The sequence below is a fragment of the Galeopterus variegatus genome, unplaced genomic scaffold (genome assembly GCF_000696425.1).
Source record: "Galeopterus variegatus unplaced genomic scaffold, G_variegatus-3.0.2 Scaffold7804, whole genome shotgun sequence".
In the NCBI taxonomy this organism is placed as follows: domain Eukaryota; kingdom Metazoa; phylum Chordata; class Mammalia; order Dermoptera; family Cynocephalidae; genus Galeopterus; species Galeopterus variegatus.
Genome location: NW_007733915.1, coordinates 137,280 through 156,759, shown reverse-complemented (window position 1 = coordinate 156,759; position 19,480 = coordinate 137,280). Strand labels below are relative to the sequence as shown.

Here is a 19,480-nt window from a genome sequence, read left to right as displayed (position 1 = left end):
GTGACTTGCTTCTCCTCTCTTGCAGCTTTTAAGATTCTCTCTTTGTCTTTGAGTTTTGCCCGTTTGACTATAACATGTCTTGGAGAGGACCTTTTTGGGTTGAATATGTTTGGGGATATTTGGGCCTCCTGAATCTGAAGATCTGTGACTTTCCCTATACCTGTGAAGTTTTCTGCTATTATTTCATTGAATATATTTTCAGTGCCATTTTCTTTTTCCTCCCCTTCTGGATTTGGATATTTGAGTTCTTAAGGTTGTCTGTTATCTCTCTTATATTTTCTTCAATTTTTTAAATTCTTTTTTCTGTTCTGCCTGTGTTAATTCAAAAAGCCTGTCTTCGAGGTCAGAAATTCTCTTTTGCTTGTTCTAGCCTGCTGGTTAAACTCTGTTGTGTTTTTTATTTTATTGGATGAATCCTTCAGCTCCACAATCTCTGCTACATTCTTTTCAGGGCATTGATTTCTTTGTACCTTTCTCTGTCAGATCCTGTATATTTTTCTCATTTCATTGTGTTGTCTGAGTTTCCTTGTATCTCATTTAGTTTCCTTAGAATTGTTGCTGTAAATTCCTTGTCAGTCATTTCAAGGACTTCCTGTTCTATAGGATCTAGAGCTTGAGAGTTATTATTTTCCTTTGATGGTGATGTACTTTCTTGATTTTTCATATCTCTGGTATCTTTCCTTTGGTGTTTAGTCATTGTGGCAGAGGGTATCATGGTCCACTTGTTCCACCCTGATGTCTGACCTGGATCCTGAAGGGACTGCCAATTCTGGGCAGCAGGAACTAGCCTGGGCTGGGGGTCCTGCAGCACCTGCCTGTTCTTGCATGGCTTGCTCAGGGCATGTGGGCCCAGTAGCTCTCAGGCCTCTCTGTGCAGCAGGGACTGACCTGGGCTGGTGGTCCCACAGTGCCTGCCTGATCTGGCACAGCTGACTCAGGGCATGTTGGCCCGGTAGCTCTCAGGCCTCTCTGGGCAGCAGGGACTGGCCTGGACTGAGGTTCCCATCATACCTGCCTGTTCTGGTGTGGCTGACTTGGAGTGTGTGGGCCCAGTGGCTCTCAGGCCTCTCTGGGTGGTGTGTGCTGGCTTGGGCTGGGGATCCCGTGGCGCATGGCTCCTGCCTGTTCCAGCACAGCTCTCAGGCCTCCTGTTGTTGCTTTTTAATAGTTGCAAATTGGTTGATTTGTGGGAGAGAGCAATGCTAGGAACTGTCTACTCCACCATCTTGACTGGAAGCCCCCTAATTTACATGGTCTTCTGACTGTTAGATAGAAGTTCCCAAAATCACAGAAAGCCAGTATTCAACTTTTCTCTGAAGTGTCCTGAGAGATACACTGTGGAGAGCATAAGGAGCATAGGATATTTCTATATCCTAACTTTTCCTTTTTAGGCCCCACTGACAAACTCCAAAGTTTTATTATGGTTTTAGCTAGTTACAATTCTCTCTGACATACGATTTAACATAAACTGAATTTTTAGTTGCTAGCATTGAATTCACATGCATTATTGTGGAAAGTTGAAGGATGGAGGTTCTTCCTCAGAAAAATCTGGCCATATACATTTGAAGCAAGAAATGCATAATATCAATAATTTTGAACCACTTTATACTGGTGAGTCTTAACTCTGTAATCATATCATTTCCCCCAGGTGTCATTTATTCCTTGTTTTTGATGTTTTTTTCCTCTGGAGAAGTCTGAGCTTACACTCCTGGGACAAGATGGCTGAATCTTTTTTTTCTGACTTTGGCTTGTTTTGGTACCTGGAGGAGCTTAGAAAGGAACAGTTTTGGAAATTTAAGGAGCTCCTCAAGCAAGAACCTCTGAAATTTGGACTCAAGCCAATCCCATGGACTGAACTAAAGAAGGCTTCAAAAGAAGATCTAGCAAAGCTGTTGGACAAGCATTACCCAGGAAAACAGGCATGGGATGTGACACTGAGCCTATTTCTACAGATCAACCGGAGAGATCTCTGGACCAAGGCTCGGGAAGAGATGAGAAGTAAGTACTGGATGGAGGGGCAGGGACACGGAGGGGAGGTTTGGTTTACTGAGAGGTTCTAATCATGAAGATGATATCATTGGTGAGTGGCCACCCCCTACATCAGTTGAGAATGTGTGTGGGTGAGTGTGAGCCTTGGAGGTAATAGAAGAGTTGCAAGCCTACACTGGTCATACATGGGCCAGCAATTAACTGAAAGTGAATAGTTTCTGGTAAATACTATTTATCTGAGAGTTGTCTCCTCATTTGTTCTGCCCCAGGTCAAGTCACTTCTATTAAGAGAAGTGACCTGGGAGTTGGTGTGTGCATTACTGGGTCTTCTGAAATGGAGTTCTATTATTATGATAGTTGCCCACTGTTTTGACCAGACGTGCAAAGGACTCAGCCGAATCCTAATATTACAGAGTTTATGTTCCGGTTCAGTAGGAAGTAATTTTTCTGCATAACGTTCTTTCATTCTCACCACAACTCAGCAAAGGTTTACAAATAATAAAACCATGGACCAAACAGTGCTTTCTTATTTTAGGTGGCTTTCCAAAAGTGACAGATCTGACTCCCAACCAGTTCTGATTGACTGATTAGTTAAATTTATGTCCTCCTCTGGGAGAATACTCATCTACCTACCTATTTTGAACCTAGGAACATAAACTGAGAATAAGTACTAGAAAACAAAGACAAAATATAAAAAGATTATTGTTAATTTCACCTTTAATATAGTAATTGAAAACTGAAGGTGTTTTGTAAAGCCAGTTTGTACATGCTATTCCCTCATTAATTTTATCTATTCATGGGAGTTGACTCTCTGTTGTGATAAGTAAACTGAGCTTCAGATGGATTATAACAGTTCTAAAATTTCATAGTGAGTGCATATATAGTTAAACCAGCACAAAACCCTTGTTTATAGACTTCTGGCTTAGTGCTTAGGAGCGTCAATTGGTAAGACAGTTTCTAAGCAGCAAGTGGCTATTTGGTCAGCTTGCCACACCACCATAGATTTGTTCTGTAAGGACATAAGAAGCCCAGATGGATTTAGACAGTTTATTGCTCACAGAACAACTGGCAACTTGCTCTTCACGCTCACCCCAGTTCCCCCTGCCCACTAAGTCCCATGGGGGTGCTATGGAGGTAGGCTCAGGTAGATACTGTGCACACAATGGATATGTGTCATAGCTGAGGAACCCAGAGATTAAGAGATCCTGATATTATGCAGCAGCTGATGAAAAGTCTGTTGCTCCTTTCAGAGAGATACATTAGCTCTATTACTCTGGGATATCTCTAGGAAGGGGAGTGAGACTCTAGCTTCATTATTTTGGAATGTCCCATAGAGTTGTCTCTAAATTTCTCCATACAGAATCACTGTTTTTATAAACAAATATGTCTCTTTCCCAGAGACACTCTCTTTTCATTTCAAAGGTGTTTGCTATTTATATGTCCTTGAACAAAGCTACTAATGTCTTGCTTAGAAGACACACAGAAATGCCAGAATTGCTANGGCTATTTGGTCAGCTTGCCACACCACCATAGATTTGTTCTGTAAGGACATAAGAAGCCCAAATGGATTTAGACAGTTTATTGCTCACAGAACAACTGGCAACTTGCTCTTCACGCTCACCCCAGTTCCTCCTGCCCACTAAGTCCCATGGGGGTGCTATGGAGGTAGGCCCAGGTAGATACTGTGCACACAATCGATATGTGTCATAGCTGAGGAACCCAGAGATTAAGAGATCCTGATATTACGCAGCAGCTGATGAAAAGTCTGTTGCTCCTTTCAGAGAGATACATTAGCTCTATTACTCTGGGATATCTCTAGGAAGGGGAGTGAGACTCTAGCTTCATTACTTTGGAATGTCCCATAGAGTTGTCTCTAAATTTCTCCATACAGAATCACTGTTTTTATAAACAAATATGTCTCTTTCCCAGAGACAGAAAGACTCTCTTTTCATTTCAAAGGTGTTTGCTATTTATATGTCCTTGAACAAAGCTACTAATGTCTTGCTTAGAAGACACACAGAAATGCCAGAATTGCTACAATTTTCTTCCAACAAGGATCACAAGTCTGGAGCCAGGTGCCTGGTTTGAATCCAAGTCATGCCAGTTACTATCTAGTGGGCTCTAGCAAATTGCTTTATTTTACAATGCCTCGGTTCCCTCATTTGTAAAATCAGGGTAATAATAATACCAATCTTTTGTCAAGGATCAAACAGGCTAATGTATATAAAACTCTGAGGACAGTGTCTGGCAAACACTGGCTAAGGGGGTTTAGATTTTGTTCCCTTTCAGCTTCTATTCCAGAACTCTCAGAGGATGATAGCATCTGTCTAGATTATGACTCGAGTCATTTTTCTGGAGCTTCTGTCATCCACAGATGCCTCCTTGGCCTAAATAATCTGGGAGTCTTCTTGATACTGTTCCTCTCCCTAATATTCCACTGGTTTTCAAGCAGGGATAATTTTTTCTTCCAGGGGACAATAGACAATATCTGCAGACAGTTTTAGTTGCCATAACTATGAGAGATAACACTGCTACCTTATGGGTACAGGCCATGGATGCTTCTAAAAACTCAGAACTACCCCTTACAACAAAGAATTATCCAGGCCAAAATGTTAATAGTGCCTTAATTGAAAAATTTTGGTCTCTCTCTCTCTCTCTCTCTCTCTCTCTATATATATATATATACATATATACATACATATATACATATACATACGTATATACACACACATATATATGTACATATATATGTATATATTCCAGAAAAGCTGCATAGACCCATGAACCAGATAAGTTTAATTCAATGATAATAGGATCATCTGCTATTTGCCATGTACTGTAATAATCTCCGGTGTTTGTGTGTCTCAAAAGCTTGATTTGTAATTGAAGTTTGCCAAGCACATGAATAACACTCCTTGAAAAACACTTAAGTGGAAACATTTAGTAAAATAAATACTTAAGAAAAAGTGTAGTTACATTGCTCTGTATGGCAAGGCAGCACTAGATTTCTGAAGCCCAGCAGACCCAAGTCTGCCAAATTCCATGGAGGAACACTTAGACAGTGGCTCACTGTAGTCAGTAGTTCTCACGAGCTGGGTTCCCCCAGGTCTGGGGAATTGACCATTGTCAGCACTGCCCTCCTTTGTTGCTGGTTGCTGTGTAATGTCATGTGACAGGGCTGCTAGTTAAGTCCAGTTACCATTCTGCTATCAATTATTATCCATACCTGTGACAGATAAAATGCTGAAAAGAATGTTAGCTGCTCAACATCTCTATTGCCTAAACATTTGTTATGGTGGAGGTTGCCTTCAGTGCAGTCTGCAGAATGAGGAGGAGGAGAGTGGGTGGTAGGAGGGAGGACTGTCAGGATGGGCTCCTATTAGGTAGACAAAATTCTAGAAAACAGGTAATGAGGCAGAATGGGAGTCCTGGGTAGGTGATATGAATGTGTTACTGTTATTTAAAAGATTAAGTAAAGACATAGTTATTTAAAAGATTAAGTAAAGATCAAGTTTTATTGCATTGGGATCAGAGAGGCTTGTTTGTAGTATTTTTACTTTATGGAACTCACTGATTTTGTGTGTGTGTGTGCCTGTGTGTGTGTGCGCGCGCGTGTCTGTGTGTGTGTGCGCGTGCGTGTGTGCGCGCATGCACCCTAGTACATGAACAACTTTTGAACATGTTGTATGTGCTTGAGAAAGATGCATATTCTCTGTCAGTGTGTTGCGTTCGATTTATAGCCGAAATATCTACCTTATTGTATTAGGCTGCTTCTGTTGCTTATAACTGAATACCTGACAGTAGGTAATTTATAAGGAATTAAAATTTATTTCTTACAGTTTGGGAGATAGGGAAGTCCATGGTCCAGGGCACATCTGTCGAGGGCCTTCTTCTACAGCAATGCAGGATATCAGGTGGTGAGAATGGGCTGAGCGAGAGTAAGTCAACCTCACTCACTCTCATTATAAAGCCATCAGAACCACACCCATTACTCCATGAGTGGCTCAATCCATTCCTGAGGGTACAGTCTCCACAATCTAATCACTTCCTAAAGGCCCCACCTTTCAATTGCCTCAATAGAATTTCCTACCCTCCTAACAATGTTACAATGGAGATTTGAGTTTCCAATACATGAACTACTGGGGGACACATTTAACCTATAGCACTTAACAGATTCTGTTATTTAAATCTTTTTTGTTCTTATTTTTTTCCCACTTGACCTGTCTCATATTGAGAGTCTTGGAATATAATATTTTTGTGCTTCTTTCTACTTCTCCTTCATCTTTTGTGGTTTCTGTGTTATTTATTGCCTATATATTTGTAGCTGTAATAGCTTTATGGTGGAATGTGTCTTTTAACATTACAAGGTGTCTTTTTTTCTCACTAAATACTTTTTATTTCAAATCTACTTCATCTGGCACAGGATTGCAACCCTTGCTTTCTTATAGTTTCCATTTGTCCGGTAAATCTTTGTCCATCCTTTTATATTTAGCCATTTGTAAATCACCACATTTAAAATGTGCCCAGGCAAAAGGGAAAGGCATGAGAATATTCAAGGAAGCTAGAAATAATGTGGCATTTTTTAGGTGACAGGTGTCTTTTTAGAGAGTAACTGGGAAGTGTTTTGAAAACCCTTCAGTACTGTGTTGAGAAGGAAAGTAAGGTGTAAGATTTGGGGAGTCATTGGTGGCAGCCAGGCAGATCTTTGCATCACAAAATCTGCCTTTTAGGAAAAAGTCTAATAATCTTCATATGGAATAAATGAGAAATAGGCTTTTAGAAAAATAAGGAATTGAGCCTCAGCTCCTTAAAATTTACTTCCTTATCTGAAGTTTACCAAATTCCAGTTTGCATGAAGGCCACATGAAGTGCCCTTTTCCATAGAGAATACTTATCAAATACTTCATTTGAGTGATTTCGCCATTCTGTCTTGGAGGCATCTTTGGATTCTTGTTGCAGTATGCCTTGTATTTTAGTTATTGGTAAATCTATCTTAGCTCACCTACTGAGGGGCTTATTTCTTTAATGTGAGTTATGGTTCTTGTCTATATTTGTAAGTTTTTTTGACTTCCCCTAATTTGTTGCATTAAAATAGAAGATATGCAGTAAAGGCAAGTTGAAAGAATGAAAGTTCAGGGGTGCATTTCTGAAATTAAATACAGTCAGTATGTTGTAATATAAATAACCTAGACTTATAGTTTCAAGTCAGACAGATATGGATAGACTCCTGACTTTAATATTTATTCATTAGCCCAAATTAGTCAAGTCAAATAAACTCCCTCAAAACTTTTGTGTAAAGTGGCAATGGAATAAATCTTAATGGGTTTTTGAGAAAATGCAATATACAGAGTCAATAGCAACATTCTCAGCTCTGACTCCTGGCAGACCATTGGTAAATAGTAATGCTTGAAAATTTTCTGCTGGGGAGACACATCCTCTCTTCCAGTTTAGAATGTAATTTCCAAGTATTTAAGATTCGTATAGCCTATAATTCTGAGGCAGATTTCTAGTTTTGGTCATGTGATTCCATGAACATGATTTCTGATAGATTATGATCCTAACAAAACAAAGTTAACCAACCTGGTTATCCAAAGACATACATCACTGTTTACACACCTGTTCAAGTGAATCAGTGGCAATTGTTCCATGGATCATGAATGAGTGCATTTTAACTGTCTTCTATTTTGTTCGCTCTAACTTAGATAAGCAAAACCCATACAGAAAGCACATGATGGAAAAATTCCAGCTCATATGGGAGAAGGAAACCTGTCTTCAAGTCCCTGAGGATTTCTACAGAGAAACCACTAAGAATGAGTATAAAGAACTGAAGGACGCATATACTGCTGAGGAGGCTAGACCTCTCACTGTGGTTTTGAAAGGTCCTGAAGGAATTGGAAAAACAACCCTTTTAAGAAAAGTGATGTTGGAATGGGCTGAGGGAAACTTCTGGAAGGACAGGTTCACCTTTGTTTTTTTCTTCAATGTCTATGAAATGAACTGCATTACAGAGACAAGCTTAGTGGAACTCATCTCCAGGGACTGGCATGAGTCTTCAGAGACAATTGAAGACATTTTTTCTCAGCCAGAGAGAATCCTGTTCATAATGGATGGCTTTGAGAAACTGAAATTTGACTTGAAACTTAATACTAATTTGTGCAATGACTGGAGACAGAGACAGCCAACACAAATCATTCTGAGCAGTTTGCTGCAGAAAAACTTGCTTCCAGAGTCTTCTCTACTTATTGCATTAGGAACGGTATCTATGCAAAAAAAAGATTTCTTGTTGCAGCATCCAAAATACATAACTGTCCTAGGATTCTCTGAACATGAAAGGAAGTTGTATTTCTCCCACTTCTTCTGTGAGAAAAATAATGCCTTGATAGCCTTCAGATTTATAAGTCATATTGGACCCTTGTTTACCTTGTGCCAGAATCCCCTTGTGTGTTGGTTGGTCTGTACTTGTATAAAATGGCAGCTAGAGAGGGGAGAAGACCTTGATATTGCCTACCACAGCACCACCTCTTTGTATTTATCCTTTTTAACAAGTGCATTCAAGACAGTAAGTGAGAATTGTCCACCTAAGCAGAAAAGAACCCGAATGAAAAGCCTGTGTGCCTTGGCCGCAGAGGGAATATGGACTCAGACATTTGTATTTTGCCATGAGGATCTTAGGAGGAATGAAGTAACTGAATCTGATGTCTTGATGTGGGTGCGCATAAGACTTCTTCAAAAGAGAGGTGACTGCTTTACCTTCCACCATGTGTATATTCAAGAGTTTTGTGCTGCTATGTTCTATTTGCTCAAACCACCCAAATACAACCCTAACCCAGCCATTGGAAGTGTAACCCAACTTGTAACAGCAAGTATGGTTCATGTTCAGACCCACTTGACCCAGACCGGGGTGTTCGTGTTTGGACTATCAAATGAAGAAACAATCAACATGCTGGAGAAATCCTTTGGTTTTTTGTTGTCAAAAGATATAAAAAAGGAAATAACCCAATGCCTTAAAAGTTTAAGTCACTGTGAATTCAATAAGAAAATGGTGAGTTTCCAGGAATTGTTTGGCAGTTTATTTGAAACCCAGGAAAAAGAATTTGTAACACAAGTGATGGATTTATTTGAAGAGATTTCCATTTATATTGGTGATATGGAAGAATTGGTAATATCTTCATTCTGCCTAAAGCATTGCCAAAATTTGAAGAAACTTCACCTGTGTTTAGACAATGTCTTTCGAGATCACTCTGAATCCAACTCACAGTGAGTCCATCTACTAATCCCATCCCCCCAACCCCCACATCCCGACAAACACGCTGTATTTGTAGTTTGCTCCAGTGGCCAATGGGTATTTTATAGATTCTTATATTTTGTGCTTAAAAGCATGGATGTGGTAGTCAGAAATGCTTCCTTTTGAGCCCTGGCACTGACATTTTCAAGCTCTGTGACCGTGAGCAGCAGCGTCTTGAAATTTATCCATCTGTATAAGAACAAAATTTTTATCTACTTCTTAGGGGCGACATGAGGTTGGCGCAGTTGGTTAGAGAGCAGCCTTGCAACACCAAAGCCAAGCAGTTTTTATTGTTGCCATCGCTGTGCTTTTTTTCCCTCTCCATGACACGTTTAGCATGTTCTGATGACTCCACTGGGAAGGGATTCCTGGAAGCTTGTGCCTGGTTTCCTCTCAGTTCTGCCTATGTGCCTTCTTCCTCTGCTTATTTTGCCTTCCATCTTTTCATCAGGTTCAGATTACCAGTTCATGCTTCAGCTCTCAAAATCATACCACCCTTCACAATAACCTTTTTGGATACAGTTTCCTGTTCATTGAGGTGTCACCAAGTAACCCATGTTCACATAAAAATCAATTCCTTTCGTGTAAAAGAAGAGGAAATGAAGGCAGAATAAGGTCGAATAGCTTGTTCAGGGTCTCATGGCTAATGAGCGGCTCGACTTGTAATTGATCCCAACTACTTTTGACTCAGGGTCCACTTACTTAACCATTATGCCATGTTGACTCGGTTTACCTGGCTTAACATTTTCCTGATAAGGCCTGGGTGTCCATCAGCTTTCAGGGACTTTGGGAATGGTGTTCTGCTTATTTTGAGAATGTCTTGAACTGAATTTAAATATTTTAGAGTCACAGTCTTTGTTCTCCCATAGTCACAATGTGAAGCTCATCTATTGGCAAGAACTGTGCTCAGTGTTCAGCACCAGCAAGAACTTCCAGATGTTAGATATGGAAAACTGTAGTCTCAATGATGCCTCCATGATGATTCTTTGCAGTGCACTGTCTCAGCCCACTTGTAAGCTCCAAAGATTCACGTAAGTGTTATATTGACTTGTTCTTCAGTAAATAGCAGATTTTTCTTCTCTCTATGTTAGATATGGAAAACTGTAGTCTCAATGATGCCTCCATGATGATTCTTTGCAGTGCACTGGCTCAGCCCACTTGTAAGCTCCAAAGATTCACGTAAGTGTTATATTGACTTGTTCTTCAGTAAATAGCAGATTTTTCTTCTCTCTATGTTTGTCTTTTTGGGGAATACCAATGCATAAATGCAGATCTGCAGTCCAATGTGTTAAGTATAGTGATACATAAAATAAAATGTAATTGGAGAACTGAAGAGGGAACTTTCCTGGTAGGAGATGACATTTTCTTGGATGTTGATGGGTCCAAGAATAGATGTTTCCCAAGTAAAGAAGGAGGAAGAATGCTGAGAACAGACGGGAAAATAGCCTTAAAATTGTAAAAGAGAATTATAATAAAAATAAGTATACAGAATAGGTAGCATTTATAAAACATTTAGCACAGAGCTAGTGTCTATACAGGCATTATTTCCCTCATTTTTTTAAATTCTCATAACAATATTATTATTTTCTTTATACAGATAATGTACCAGAAGCATAGGAAGGCACACAGTCATTCCCTGATAGTTTGATAACCTTGATTTGCCTGGGCCATGCAATTTTTTTTCACCTGCACTACCTTATCACTTTCTGGCCAGATCCAATTCTTTTCTCAGTTTGAAGGTCACTTCTTCATGGAAAGCACCTTATTTTGGCGGGGGAGGGGGGGTAATAGTTATCACATGTTTAATTATTGACCAATGTGTTTGTGCAGAAAAGAGTCAACATAGGAAACTTGAGACTGCTGTCCCTAGAAAGGGCTGCTTGGTAGGTTGGCTCTTGGCTGGTGTCTTGGAACTTGGATTTGGGAAGAATTTTCACCACATTGAGAGTGGTTCACTTTTTCTAAACTGTTCAAAGTGGTTTATGCTGGACACTTGGTTTTCTTTTGCAAGTTTGGAATTTTGGCACATGCTAGGCAAAGGGTGCCTATGTGATAAACCCCCCAGTAAAAATCCTGGACACTGACTCTCTAATGAGCTTCCCTGGTAGGCAACATTTCACATGTCACGACTCATTGGTGGAGGGATTTATCTGGTAACTCGACTGGAAGAGGACTCTTGGAGATTTGTGCCTGGTTTCCTCTAGATTTTTTTCTATATGTCTTTTCCCTTGACTGATTTTGTTTTTTATCCTTTCACTGTAAAAAACCACAGCCGTAGTATGACTATATGCAAAGTTTTGTAAGACTTCCCAGCAAGTCACCAAACCTAGAGGTGATCTTGGGGGATACAATGTTTCTCTGCTGACTAAACTGCCATAATGGAAGAAAATACACCTCTCCTGTTTACCCTCATACCCCCATCATCTAGCAAAATACAGAGTTCTATAAAGGCTCATTAAATATCTGTTGAATGAATGCATTCTGGAAATAATTTCTTCATTTCATATAATGAAACTGACTCAGAAATGAACTGCTAATGATGCCACAAAAGTGGCCTCCACTGAACTATTTTTCATTCTAGAAAATATGTTAAAGTAGGGGACTGGCTTGATTACAACGCATTTTCAATATATGAATTTAAGTGCAGGATGTGAGAGTTTGCTTATTTCTCTTTGAAAGTACCTAGCCATATGTCTTGAAATTGAGAAATGATTTTTCTTCTCTTTTCTGCATATGAGAAACACACAAAAAAACACAATTGTTGAGATGAATAAAGAACCAGAAGCCTGGGCTCATTTCTCCAACTTTAATTTCAATGCTTTTCTAAGTTCAGGGTTTAGGGTATGTTGGAGGCAAGAGTACTTTGAATATACTGATTCATGTGTGATACCTTAAATAAACCAAAGAATCAAGCTACTTCTCTCAATCACCACTGCCACAACTCTACCTCTAGAAACTCTCTTCACTCAGCTGGACTGGTTACAGCAGATCCTGTTTCTATTTGCTTTGTTACCTTTTTTTTTTTTTTTTTTTTTCTTTATAGTTAAGGGAAAACTTATACTTAAGGAAAAGGAGTTAACAAAGCAAATAGACAATAAATTGTGTTATAGTCAACTTTTCCATCTTAGTTTGTCTTCTTCCCACAAGGTCAATGATCCTTAATTGGTGATGATTCTTGATTCCATGTTTATCTTCATGATGATTTTCCCACCATATTGTCTGCTTACTCAATATTTACTGCCAGCCTGGGGTTGGAGTCCATTGCAGCTCCCTGGGTCATGAATCACAATGTTTTCAGTAATTTGGTAGCTTGGGGCCCCTTCCTACCCTTTTTGCCACCCTTATGTTTCATAGGTGTCTCCAGATATCAATAGGTTTCCATTTGGGGGTTGTTTTTTTGTTTGTTTTTTTTGTTTTTGTTTTTGTTTTTGTTTTTTTTTGGTGTGTGTGTGTGGTAGCACTTTTACCTGTTAGTTAGGTCAGCCTATCTTATCTTGACTATGATAACCCTCCTCTCACAAAACCCTCTACATCCCACCTTGCTGTCACCAGTTCCTAGCTCCCTCCATCTCTGCACAGGAAGCACTCCGGGAATCACTCATCCATTTAGGGCATCCCTCTGCCAGTAATTTATACAATTCTTCCAACCTGCCATTTTCCTCTTCAATACTTTTTTTCCTTTGTTTCTAGCCTGACCGTAATTTCCATTCTAGCTTGAATATGGCAGAATGTTTACTTTTTAAATTCTGTATTTCCAAAAGTTGATTAGGAGAGGAGAACCCAGGATGTACTTGATCTGCTATTATGATACCAGGAGTCATATATATATGATTAACAAACACATATATGATTAATAAATACACAAATATCTAATTACATATATATGTATTTATAAGCCAGATATATGTGTTTAGTAGTTTATAAATATAGTTGTCCTTTGGTATCTGTGGAAAATTGGTTCCTGGACCTACTGCAGATGCCCAAATCTGTAGATGCTCAAGTCCTTGATATAAAATAGCATAATATTTGCACATAATCTATGTACATCTTCCTGTATACTTTGAATCATATCTGGATTACTTATAATGCCTAGTACAATAAAAATGCTGTGTGAATCATTATTATACTGTATTGCTTAGGGAATAATGACAAGAAAAATAGTCTGTTCATGTTCAGTACAGATGCAATTAACTTTTAAAATATTTTAAATCTGTGATTGGTTGGATCCAGGGATGCAGAACCCACAGATATCGAGAGCGGACTGTGCATTTATGTCTAGTTTATAAATATATATGTGTGTTTATACAGACATATATATATATATAAATATTTTAATATATACATATGTATAAACACACATATGTATATATTAAAATCAAAACCAATATGAGTTGACCATGTTTCAGTCACTACAATAAATGCTTATTTATTAATTATCATGACAATATCTATTTGTTTCATGAAGAAACTAGACCCTAAAGAAGTTAGGTAATTTGCCCAACCTTGCAAAAGTAACAGGGAGAAAAGCAAAAATTTGAATCTAGTCTTTTAAAACTCTGGAGCCTGAGTCTTTAGACACTACATACATTATCTTCTTTAGGAAAAAAAAAACTCTTAGTTTTTAAACAGAAATGGGTCCTTTTCTTGAAACAGTCTTGCTTGGAGCATTAATTCAAATATGTGCATCTCTATTTTATGTGAAACAATGTGCTAAATCTAGGAACACTAAGAATTACAGACATAGTTTGTTCCTGTCTTCGTGGAACTTAAAGTTCAGTATGGAATAAGTCTGACTCATTTTTCTAATAATACGTATGGTGTCATGAAGAAGTGGAGATACTGTGAGGAAACAGGAGAGATCTAAGCAGCTTGAGCCTCTGTGTTCATCTGGTGTCTGAAGATCCCAGCGTGAAATAATCCGTGAGCAGGAGTAACCAGAATTCCAGAAACAGTGTTGTTATGCTAAGCATGGAAGGCAGGAAGAATCATAAGGGGTATCTTGTTTTGTGCTGAAATCTCATTGCATGACTATTACTATTTTCTTATATTTTGCAGGTTTAATTGTATGCCTAACTTTGGAAATTATTCAGACTTTTTTAAGGCAATTATTCATAACTCTCATCTGAAATACCTGAACCTGTATGCCACCAGCCTCTCCTACACTAATGTCAGGCACCTGTGTGAGATGCTGAAGGACTCAATGTGCAACCTAGAAGAGCTGATGTAAGTATCTGCGTTGCCTGTGCTGAATTTTCCCCCCCAGTGTGAACTTTGCAATTTGAATATGCCCATTTTCTTTACTGGCAGTCATTGCATCACCTTCATATTTTAGGGNTAGTCTTTTAAAACTCTGGAGCCTGAGTCTTTAGACACTACATACATTATCTTCTTTAGGAAAAAAAAAACTCTTAGTTTTTAAACAGAAATGGGTCCTTTTCTTGAAACAGTCTTGCTTGGAGCATTAATTCAAATATGTGCATCTCTATTTTATGTGAAACAATGTGCTAAATCTAGGAACACTAAGAATTACAGACATAGTTTGTTCCTGTCTTCGTGGAACTTAAAGTTCAGTATGGAATAAGTCTGACTCATTTTTCTAATAATACGTATGGTGTCATGAAGAAGTGGAGATACTGTGAGGAAACAGGAGAGATCTAAGCAGCTTGAGCCTCTGTGTTCATCTGGTGTCTGAAGATCCCAGCGTGAAATAATCCGTGAGCAGGAGTAACCAGAATTCCAGAAACAGTGTTGTTATGCTAAGCATGGAAGGCAGGAAGAATCATAAGGGGTATCTTGTTTTGTGCTGAAATCTCATTGCATGACTATTACTATTTTCTTATATTTTGCAGGTTTAATTGTATGCCTAACTTTGGAAATTATTCAGACTTTTTTAAGGCAATTATTCATAACTCTCATCTGAAATACCTGAACCTGTATGCCACCAGCCTCTCCTACACTAATGTCAGGCACCTGTGTGAGATGCTGAAGGACTCAATGTGCAACCTGGAAGAGCTGATGTAAGTATCTGCGTTGCCTGTGCTGAATTTTTCCCCCCAATGTGAACTTTGCAATTTGAATATGCCCATTTTCTTTACTGGCAGTCATTGCATCACCTTCATATTTTAGGGTTTTTTTTATCTTTTCGATCCCAGTCTCTCTAAACCTCCTGGTAAGGTAAGAATGGATTCTAAAGAACAGGGCTTCCTCTCAGAAGATTTGTCTCACCTTTCATATCACTTTAATTACTTCTCATGGACACCTTACTTGACACTTCTTGGTTCTGCCCTCAACCAACCATATGAAAATTAGAAGTCCATTTTTATTTTCTAAAGATATTCACAGAAACTTAAAGCTGAAAAGCACATTAATGATCACAAATGTGATCTTCTACTCTGGCAGATGACAACATTGAGCCAGAGGGAAAGTGACTTGCCCAAAATAATTTCTTTCCCTTAAAAACTATCTGTGATGCTCCACTTTAAATTGGTGATTTCCAGGCAGCAACAATCAACTTTTCAGCAGAAAGAAAAAAGGATGTCATTGATATAGCAATAAACAAAGCCATTTCATTTGTCCAATCAAAAGCATGTGCTCTTCTGTCTCGCATTCATTGTCCATTCTTTGCAGTAACCATCATAAACGTGATTGACAGATTCACATACACGAGGTTAATTTCATGCATCAGGACTCATCAGGAGAAAGAGGCAGATTACACATAAGAGCTGTTTGAGCATATAGAACTGCTATAGATCTTATTCATTATTCAAGCTGTTTCCATGGCACTTTCATGGCAAACTTTTTCTTCTATTCTCTCTCTACTCAGGAAAGTTACAAAAGCCTTAATATTTTGCCCTATTTCATAGTTATGCCATTTGCATAGGACTTTATGCATTATATATTAATGTAAGAACTGGGTAACAGATCTAAATAAAGCAGGAGTTGATTGTAGACATTTTGCAGCTGGAAATGTTGCCTTTTAGAGACAAACCAACTGTACCTTTAATGGACTTCAGTTTGGTATTTTAAGGGTGGGATGTCATCAAAATCACTTTCTCTGTTCTCATCAGGGGGCAATTTTGTCCCTTAGGAAATGTCAATGTCTGGACACATTTTGATTGTCACAATAGCAGGGGGAAGGGGCTACTGGCATCTAGAGAGTAGAGGCAAGGGATGCTGCAAAACGTTCTACAAAGCACAGGACAGCCCCGTACAACAAAGAATTACCTATCCCTGAACATCAATAGTGCTGAGATTGAGAAACGTGCTTAAGCCCAGGAAGGGCTGTAAGGTAAATTAGAATGATGCTTCTCTTCTTGTGGGTGTGAAGGGGTCAGCTCGGCTAAGACAGGGTGGGCTAGATATTTGCTTAAATCAACCCAGGGGACCTTATAGTAGGCAAAAACCATTCCGTAGTATGCAGTGGCCCTGGACAAACATTTCTATAGATACCACAGCCTTATTTCATGTGTGTCTTAATATCTTTATGACAAAAACCTGTTTTTCTATGTCAGCCATTCTACTTTGTTGTTCACTTTGTATTTTAAAATTATTAGACTCAAAAGAAGTTATAAAAAATAGTACAGATAAGTCTATGTACCAATTTCCCAGCTTCCACTAATGTCTTACATAACGATAGTACATTATTAAAACAAGAAAATTTTACTAATGTAATTCACAAAGCTATTTTTTTCCTATCTCTCTATATTAATGGTACATCAATCAAGGGCAGGATTCTTGGGTTCTGTTTTTTATTTGTTCTTCCTTTCATTAAACATTTCTTCAATGGCAAAGCTATTTTTAAAATATGCTTTTATAAAACTTCCATTGAAACTAGACTTAATCACTTTTTTAAAAACTTAGGAAAGTACAATTTAATATCAAATATTACATTTCCTTCTGCCTTCAAATTTGTTATATATAATGAAGTCCTCCTTTGCATTTTCTATATTCTGTACTTAATGTTTTTCATCAATATTCTTGTCTGTGTTATAATTTTAGGAGAAATCTAATTTTTCCAGCAAGTACTATTTTTCTTTAATTCAAAGACAAATGCAGTTGACAGCATATGGTAATTGTCCCATTTCACCTTATTTCTACCCCATTCTTCCTCATACCCTCAAAATAAGGTAACTTTCAGTATAACCCCTGATTCTTACCTAATAATATTTTTTAAACTAAACATTGGCTAATGGATTCAAAACAACTTTACTGGCATAGAAAATCCTATTTAAACTCTTTTAGCAATTAAATAAAATTGGAAGCAAAGTTGAAGACCTCTTGTTTAAAAAAAAATCTCATCTGGCTTAGAGTTTTCTTTATGCAGAACAAGAACATGGCGTGATTATAAAATAGGATTAAATGGGGTAAACAATAGAGGTCATAGCATCCTTAGTTCAGTTAGGTAAGTGGATACAAATAGGAAAATTTGAATGAATGTCTTGCCTCCCTCTTGTTTTAGTGGGTATTAGTAAATACTATACACTTAAAAAACATTTTAGGTAACTGAGGCAGGAAAACTTTCCTACTAAATTTTGTTTGCTATCACATAAGGATATTATAATTGATTTTTTAAATCAAATGTACTTTTAAATACAACACAACTAATGGCAGAAGACATAGAAGAGGGGTGGGCTCCTGAAGATGAGTCAAAATATCTTGAAGGAAGACCAGCTGGAGAAATACGGCAGTACCTTTTGGAAAGATAAAGTTTTGCCTTTCTGCTTATCATGCAAACTAGACAAAGGGGAATTCTGCCACCTTGCTTGTCCTCATGGGAGGTGCTGGGGCTAGTCTAGGTCACAATTTCTAAGTAGAAGCAGGTCAGTGTGTTAGATATTGATCAGGGGTCAAGTGTGGTGTGATTTCTGCACTCTCTTCTCTTGACTACTTCTCTGCAACTTAGCAAATTGATTCCCTGGGGGCCTAGCCATGTACCTGTCTCTGCTACTTGCTATTTCTTGAGTCTGCAGGCCAAAATCAATTTCACTTGAAGGATGAGAGAAAAGCCATGAAGGAGGGATTATACTGGCACGTTAAAGGGTGTTGGAAGGTTAGCAGTAAGTAGGCAGAAAGAGATCAGATGGGCAGGCAAGGCTGGGTTACACAGAGCCTCCTAGCCCTCTGTAAAGAAATCAAATAATCTGGGCTGGCCCAGTGGTGCACTGGAGAGTGCACTGCTTGGGAGTGTGGCGGCGCTCCCGCCGAGGGTTCGGATCCCATGTGGAGACCGGTTCCCGCTCACTGGCTGAGCATGGTGCGGGCACAACACCGAGGGTTGCGATCCCGTTACCGGTCAGTAAAAAAAGACAAAAAGGAAAAAAAAAAAAAGAAATCAAATAATCTCCCAAGAGAAATAGGAAGTTATTCATAAATTATAAACTGATGAGCAGCATATGGCCTCTTTTGGTTGTTCCTAAATTTTACAATCATGAAGAAGTTTTCTAATTTAAGATAATAAAAAGAATACATGAAGTGTACCATTGGGAAAAAATTCAAAATTAGCTATTTCTGTAAAATCTATCTGGACCATCATTTCAATCCACAATAGGCTTCTCCCAGATGTAACTGTTGCTTGAGTATGGGTTTCCTTGTAAGCCTTGTTTTGTAGGAGTTAGGTACTTATAGCCCATTTATTATTTCTACAAAGTGACTTAGCATTAATAAAAAAAAATTGTTTGGGCTAGGACAAATAATACCTGATAGTAGATACCATTTTCCCCCCACATTTACAATATCGATTCTGCTGGGCTTCATGCTACATTCTCCTTGGGGATGTTTCCAGAATGTGTATATCTAAAATCAAAATCTTACTATGTAACAAACAGAGCATAAATTTTACAAATATCCATTATTAAACATTTTTTCTATATCAGGCCAAAGAATTCAGCACCACCATTTTCGTAACAATGTACTTTACTAACCATGGATTACTAGCAGGTTTTCTGTTAATGGATTGCCTCTCATACAGTTGTAAATATAAAGTAAACCCAGAGTTTTTCTGAAAATAGGAACAAAACCAACCATAATTTCTCTTACCAAATAAGTATAAGTGGATTTAGCTCTTCATATCCACATGTTCCTCAATCAGATCCAACCAACTGTGGATAGAAAATATTCAGGAAGAAAAACAACAAAAATAACAATGAAACAGTAAAAAAATACAAATTAAAAATGATACAGTATAACAACTATTTACACAGCATTATT

At 38.3% G+C, this 19,480-nt stretch overlaps 1 protein-coding gene across 1 annotated transcript in view; it reads left to right on the top strand.

The window, feature by feature from the left end:
• Positions 1 to 1,718: 1,718 nt before the first annotated feature.
• Positions 1,719 to 19,480, top strand: part of LOC103607882 (NACHT, LRR and PYD domains-containing protein 9-like) — a 43,259-nt gene continuing 25,497 nt past the window's right edge. Inside the window, exons 1-4 of the mRNA XM_008592344.1 lie at positions 1,719 to 1,998; positions 7,692 to 9,246; positions 10,144 to 10,305; positions 14,330 to 14,497. Of these exons, the coding sequence (XP_008590566.1) occupies positions 1,719 to 1,998; positions 7,692 to 9,246; positions 10,144 to 10,305; positions 14,330 to 14,497 (2,165 nt within the window). The remainder of the gene's footprint in view (positions 1,999 to 7,691; positions 9,247 to 10,143; positions 10,306 to 14,329; positions 14,498 to 19,480) is intronic.